Source organism: Procambarus clarkii, chromosome 61 (assembly GCF_040958095.1).
Source record: "Procambarus clarkii isolate CNS0578487 chromosome 61, FALCON_Pclarkii_2.0, whole genome shotgun sequence".
NCBI classification, from domain to species: Eukaryota; Metazoa; Arthropoda; class Malacostraca; order Decapoda; family Cambaridae; genus Procambarus; species Procambarus clarkii.
Window position 1 is genome coordinate 16,624,360 of NC_091210.1, and position 7,511 is coordinate 16,631,870.

General features: G+C 43.7%; 1 protein-coding gene across 1 annotated transcript; it reads left to right on the forward strand.

Moving 5' to 3' along the window:
- The first annotated feature begins 6,512 nt into the window (after window positions 1-6,512).
- Window positions 6,513-7,511, forward strand: LOC123774342 (cuticle protein 7-like). The gene is made up of 2 exons (XM_069307936.1): window positions 6,513-6,997; window positions 7,184-7,511. The coding sequence occupies exons 1-2, from the start codon at window positions 6,923-6,925 to the stop codon at window positions 7,463-7,465; spliced, it is 357 nt and encodes a 118-aa protein (XP_069164037.1). The 5' UTR covers window positions 6,513-6,922; the 3' UTR covers window positions 7,466-7,511.

Sequence of the window (7,511 nt, forward strand, 5' to 3'; positions counted from 1 at the left end):
AGATGTAAGTCTCGTCTTAACCACACACTCAGACTTTGATCAACCACTCAGGAGAGTCCAAAAGACTTGGTGTAAATTATTTACATAAATACAAATACAAAGTTGTGGGGTTTTATACCATGTTATTATGTCTAAGAGAAGACATTACCATTATTTATTAAATTTATTAATAATATAACAAAATTATTGTTCCCAGTATATTTGTAAAGTAATTTTATACTTTACATCTTAAGTAATCTAGAAAAGTAAAATGTTTTATATATTTGTAAGTAATAATGATGATAGATGTCTTCCTGCTTGGGTTTCTTAACATATATATTAAGCTAAAAATCTAATATTATGGTAACTTTTCTATGATTTCTGACATGGTTCAGCTGGGTTCGTTACCCATCCCGTTACTCGAAGACGGATTCCCAAGACACCATCTTGTCCCCTCCTTGATTGAGCTCGTTGGTAAAGCGATCGCCTTATTTCAAGCAGATCGGCGTTCGATCCCCGATGATCCAGTGATGGGAGCCGGTGGCTGAGTGGGCAGAACACTGGATGCGTGATCCTGTGGTCCCGGGTTCCATCCCGGGCGGCGGCGAGAAACAATGGGCAGTTTCTTTCACCCTGATTACTGTTAGCTAGCAGTAAATAGGTACCTGGGAGTTAGTCAGCTGTCAAGGGCTGCTTCCTGGGGGGTGGAGGCCTGATCGGGGACCGGGCCGCGGGGACACTAAGCTCCGAAATCATCTCAAGATAACCTCAAGATCCAAGAGGTTCAGCACCATTCCTTTCCTCTATCCTATCTAAAATCCTCGTCCTCATATCCCTTCCAAATCCTATTTAATCAATATTGACTTAGTGATCTTTTTCCTAATAATTACCGTGGAGAGGGGGGAGGGACCTGCTGCATGGGTAACAGCTTCTCCTCCATATCAACCTACCCAGGCTTAGCGCCCTGGAGAGGCCACTCCAGACCGACAACCAGAGCACAACTCCATACTCCCCTATGACTGATAGATGCCAGCTACTACTAATTACCTCGCCCTGTCTAATTACAAGATCTGCCCCTCGAACCTCGACCACGCAAACTTAATCTAATAACCGGTTTCCTTATGACACAAAGACGACCCGTGACATTCCCCGGTAAACAACACTGTCATCCAAGACATGCAATGCCACCTTCGCTCCAAATTAAAGAATCTACAATAGTTTTGCAATATAACTTTTTCCACGCTAAGACGCGATGGTTTCTTTATTTTTTTCTTCGTGGCAGGATGAGGTAACCTGGTTATTTTTTGGGTTGGTGTTGGGGTTAAGGTCTATCAGCCTCTGGAGGGTTATTAAGGTCTATCAACCTCTTGAGGGTTATTAAGGTCTATCAACCACTGGAGGGTTATTAAGGTCTATCAACCACTGGAGGGTTATTAAGGTCTATCAGCCACTGGAGGGTTATTAAGGTCTATCAACCTCTGGAGGGTTATTAAGGTCTATCAATCTCTGGAGGGTTCTTAAGGTCTATCAACCTCTGGAGGGTTATTAAGGTCTATCAACCTCTGGAGGGTTATTAAGGTCTATCAATCTCTGGAGGGTTCTTAAGGTCTATCAACCTCTGGAGGGTTATTAAGGTCTATCAACTTCTGGAGGGTTATTAAGATCTATCAACCTCTGGAGAGGTTTGAGACCTATCAGCCTTTGGAGGGTTATTAAGGTCTATCAACCTCTGGAGGGTTATTAAGACTTCTCATCCTCTGGAGAGTTAAGGTCTATCAACCTCTGGAGGGTTATTAAGACTTCTCATCCTCTGGAGAGTTAAGGTCTATCAACTTATGGATAACTATTAAGACCTATATCTATCCTAACATCTATCTGTCCAGCAATCCATATATATCTAATTATCCACCTATCAATCTGTATATCCATCCCTTGATCCATCATCTTGCACCAAGGGTGGTTTTCAGGTGTTTGTGTGCTGGAAATTGACCTTAACGCTTGTAGGTTAGTGTATGCTTGTAGATTAGTGTATGACAGTAGGTTAGGGTAGGCTTGTGGGTTAGTGTAGGCTTGTAGGTTAAATCCTAAGGTAGAATATTGTCTTGAACCTGTCATTAGATACCTATATTAAATTTTATGAACACCCCATTAGCGTGAGGTGTTAGTAAGGACTTAAAAGTATTAAGTAAACTATTAAAGAAAGAACTAAATACAAATTAATTGGAACATTTATATATGCAGTAAATGATTTTACGTCCTGAAGAAATACAAATTCTAAGATGTTAAATACTCGAGTCATTATCAGAAATGTTAAACTGTGTCAAGAAAATCAGCAGTTTCTGAAGAAGTAGGTTAACAACAGTTGTCGAATATTGACATTCTAACCTTAGAGAAGTGTCACCTGTGGCACCTGTTGGCACCTGTGGCACCTGGGGGCAAGATACAGTACATTTAACCTTTCACAAAGTGTTTGTCAAGCTGCTCTCAAACAGCCACGTCATTTAAGCAGTGAATCATAAGACAATGGAATACAAGAAGCAATAGACGGCCTACTGGCCTATAACAGGCCGCTCGTATGGGCCACCCATCCAAACACATTCCTGTTTCGAACCTATTTCTCACTCAAATTGTAGATCGTCTGCTTATTTACAAATGTTGGTGCTCATTCCTGCGTCTAAACCGTTTAAGGGTATGATAAACAACAGAAGTACCAAGGCAGGACCCCGGGGCACTACTCACACATCCGGCTCCTGTCCGGCTTACTATATGATAAACAGAAGTACCAAGGCAGGACCCTGGGGGCACTTCTCACACATCCGGCTCCTGTCCGGCTAACTATCACGCTTATAAAAGCCATGTTGTGAGTACTTTGGTATAATCTATGTTTTCCCAGATGTAAACGCCTTGCTTTATCGACCGTCGTTTCATGATAATTTTTAACAACACGAACGTCAAGCTAACTGGGCTTCTTGGGCTTCTTAATCGCTTCTGGGCTTCTTAATCGCTTGCGCTTGTTCGACGCAAGCGATTTGTTTCTCTTCCTTACAATAATCACAACTTTTGCACCACCAGTCCTCAGGTTGTGCTCATCCATCCAGCGTCCGACCCCAAAGGCGCATTTCTCTCTTTAATCGTAACGTGTATTCAAACTCGGTGCTTTCCCATATATAAATTAGCATGATTATATTATTAGAATTTGATAGATAGGCCTGAATTCGGTTAGCTTAGGTGTTTATGTTCTGTTTGCAATTATTTATATTTGTAGTACGTGGGTGATGCATTTACAGAGAGGTGGGATACGAACAGCAACCCATCTTCAGACCAAGTTCATTCCATCCAGCGGTCGACCCCCAAAGGCGCATTCAACAGTGTTAACATGCTGTTAATTCAAAACAGGAATTTTCTCAAATATAAATTAATACAGTTATATATTAGCATATTGTGCATATATAGACATAGGTTAGGTTAGGTGTTTAGGTTCTGTTGGCGATTATTTGTATTTGTAGTACGTGGGTGAAGCATTTACAGCGTTGTGGTTCGAACACCAGTCGTCAGTGAAGCACTTGTTCCGGAAGTGTTCGGACGTCATCAGTTGTGAGTCGTGTGTAAACCGTTTTACATTCATAAACAGGGGTTTGGTGGATGGATGGAATGGACTTTTGGGTCTTTGTTTATGAGATAGGCATATGGACGAGAGATGGTTGGTTGAGTGTTGGTCTTAAGATCTATCAACCTCTAGATGGTTATTAAAACCACAATAATCTACTGACCAACCAAAAAAAGTTTACTAAAATTTACAAAAATGTTTCCTAAACATTTTGCGGTTCACCTTGTGTGGAGCTGAATCCGACCCCGTCTAAGAGGGGCAAATAAGTCCTCTATGGCATTTGCCCTTCGTGCTTATAGTCTTAAGTTAAGCAAAAACAAATTTCAGGAACATATACAAACCTTATCTTGAGAGGTTATCTTGAGATGATTTCGGGGCTTTAGTGTCCCCGCGGCCCGGTCCTCGACCAGGCCTCCACCCCCAGGAAGCAGCCCGTGACAGCTGACTAACTCCCAGGTACCTATTTACTGCTAGGTAACAGGGGCATTCAGGGTGAAAGAAACTTTGCCCATTTGTTTCTGCCTCGTGCGGGAATCGAACCCGCGCCACAGAATTACAAGTCCTGCGCGCTATCCACCAGGCTACAAGGCCCAAGGCCTACAACCTTCCACACTATATTTGAAACAGTTCTCAGGTTGTGATTCTTTCAGGTTGTGGTTGTAAGTGGAACTGGATTCTTTAACTACCGGTTCGAACCCCGATATTATCTAGATTTCCTCCCTAAAATGATATTGATTATATATATATTATGGTAAAATACCATTAATATGAAGGTATTAATATCAAACTTCACATGTAAGAAAAAGGGAAAACTTCTTTCTTGCAAGACACACGAGGAATGGACAAAATAATATGTATAAATAAATACAATTCTAGTTGACATACATACGGATCAAATTTATCGAGGAACTTTTACTCCATATTACAAGAAAAAAAGAACTGAAACCGGAAAGCTTTCCCTGCTCTACAAGAGGTATCAACAAGTTTTTACGGGCGACAGCGTGACTATTGAAGAACGCGAGCAGGGTTTTAATGGTAAAGGAAGCAAAGCGACCCAACACAAGCACTGCGGTGGATGTTGATCTGGTTCTGAGAGGTCGTGGGAAAGAGAGAGAGAGAGAGAGAGAGAGAGAGAGAGAGAGAGAGAGAGAGAGAGAGAGAGAGAGAGAGAGAGAGAGAGAGAGAGAGAGAGAGAGACAGACAGACAGACAGACAGACAGACAGACAGACAGACAGACAGACAGACAGAGACAGAGACAGAGAGAGAGAGAGAGAGAGAGAGAGAGAGAGAGAGAGAGAGACAGAGAGACAGACAGAGAGAGAGACAGACAGCGAGAGAGAGAGAGAGGTGGAGATATATTGAGACAGAGTGTGGCGCAGAAACAGAGGTCCGAGACATGATCCTGAAAGCAATGTGTATTCACAGAAGATGTTCCAATTATTTACAGCCTCGCTAAACACGTTCAACGTATCGGTGCACTTAACGAGTAATTAAGTCTGTCAATAATAGTGACATTCTATATAAATATATGTAGAATGTCACTATTATTTGTATTTACTAGAGAAGAACTTGATATTTTTCCTGCAGCTGAACCAGTTTATGTAGGAAGGTGAGGAGGATAGTTGTCTAGTTTAGTAGTTATCAAGGAGGAAGTTATTAAACTGATTAGCAACATGAAAGCCCAGGAAGTCCCCGGGGCCAGACCAAGTATTTACCAAGGTGTTAAAAGAATGTCAAGATGGACTTGGTGAGCCTTGTCTAGCATATTCATTAAATATTAGAAATGAAGAAACTTCCAGCGTTGTGGAGAGTTGCAAATGCAGCCCGTCCTGATCAATCAACCCGTCCTCATCAACCAGCCCGTCCTGATCAATCAACCCGTCCTCATCAACCAGCCCGTCCTGATCAATCAGCCCGTCCTCATCAACCAGCCCGTCCTCATCAACCAGCCCGTCCTCATCAATCAGCGCGTCCTCATCAACCAGTCCGTCCTCATCAACCAGCCCGTCCTCATCAACCAGTCCGTCCTCATCAACCAGCCCGTCCTCATCAACCAGTCCGTCCTCATCAACCAGCCCGTCCTCATCAACAGATGCCAAATGCTCGTTAATTCAACCGCCAAACCCCATTTATGAACGGAAAAAACCTTTACACACGACTCACAACTGATGACGTTCGAACATTTCTCGAAAAATGCTTCGGTGACGACCTCTGTTCGTATCCCACTCATCAACAAAAGACAAATGCGCGTTAATTCAGCCGCCAAACCCCCTCTACTTATGAAGAAAAAACGGTTTACACACGACTCACAATAACGTTCGAATATGAGTCGAACAGTGCTTCGGTAGGTCTCTGTTCGAATCACAGCTCTGTAAACAAACTAGACATCAACAAAGCCACCCGTCCGAAGGTTGCAAAGCAAAGTTCGTCAGAGAAGCTGTCGTCCCAATCCTCTAACGAGTCTCTGATCTATTATAGAACATTCCATGCATTTATATATATTATATAATATACATATAATGTCCTTATGAACGATTTAAATAAGAAATACAAAAGATAATTTGTCCTCAAGCTTTGTCGTAGGGAAATTTGTCCTCAAGCTTTGTCGTAGGGAAATTTGTCCTCAAGCTTTGTCGTAGGGAAATTTGTCCTCAAGCTTTGTCGTAGGGAAATTTGTCCTCAAGCTTTGTCGTAGGGAAATTTGTCCTCAGGCTTTGTCGTAGGGAAGAACGTGAGGATTAATGATACATAAATGTTAGAAATATTATAATCCAGAGTAGCGTGGATTACATCAGAGTTATTCAAGAGCCGGATGACTTTTAACTCCTGTGACGTAACCCAGAGCCAAGGGCGGAGGGCAGAGGTATATATAAGCCAGTAGCAAGGAGCACAAGGCGTCACATCTCTCTCTCCACCCTCACTCTATACTCGTCATGGCTTGTAAGGTACTCATTGTCTCCTTCTACCCTGCTTGGCTTGTTCTCCTGACCTGTTGAGTGGGATATTAGTGTCACCTTATTAGTTACAGCACCGCTCCTGTGCCAGGTAAGTCCACTACGGGCTCACCATTGCCCGTGCTACTTGCCCCGCTCCTGTGCCAGGTAAGTCCACTACGGGCTCACCATAGCCCGTGCTACTTGGAACTTGTGTTCCAAGTAGCTGACTCTAAAGCACTCGATAAGGGGCTTGCTGGCACTCGAGTACTTTGACAAATTAGGTGCCAATGCTCACTTCAAAGCAAAAAATAAATACGTAGAATAAACATCATAGTTGTGCAGCTGTGACACTTGATCCTTCGACAGGTGTTGGCACTGGCGGCCCTGGCAGTGGTGGCCATGGCCCGGCCAGAGGGCCCTCCCACACCAGGCTATGGCCCGCCTGGACCACTCCACCACCAGCCTCTCATTGTGGTAAGCTCTCATTAAAGCACGTTATTGTTTCCGAACACAAAGTTGAAGTCTTTCCGCCCTTGTTCGGGCTGTCCCAGGCGGCAGCTGAAAAGTTTCAGTAGACATAAGTGGCTGTTTTATAGCCTGATGAAGTAGAGACTAATTATCTAAATTCGATATAGATAACCAGCTTGTTGCATGTTGCAGGGTCCTCCTCGGTACGACTTCAACTATGCCGTCAAGGACGACTATGCCGGCAACGACTTCGGTCACCAGGAGTCCCGTGACGGCTACGACACTAAGGGCTCTTATTACGTCCAGCTTCCCGACGGTCGCCTCCAGACGGTGACTTACGTCGTCAACGGCGACTCCGGTTACATAGCCCAGGTTGATTACCAGGGCGAGGCCCAGTACCCGGCCTACCAGCCCGCCCCAGCCTACAAGCCCGCACCAGCCCCGTCCTACCAGCCCGCTCCCACCTATGGCTAACAAACTAAAGTTATACAATGAACACCTTTAACAGTTATTTTTCTAT

Bases quoted from the DNA above. Each gene is read 5' to 3' on its own strand.
- LOC123774342 (XM_069307936.1), top strand. From the start codon at position 6,923: ATGGCCCGGCCAGAGGGCCCTCCCACACCAGGCTATGGCCCGCCTGGA. The intron at 6,998-7,183 runs GTAAGCTCTCAT...TGCATGTTGCAG, and splicing joins ACCACCAGCCTCTCATTGTG to GGTCCTCCTCGGTACGACTT.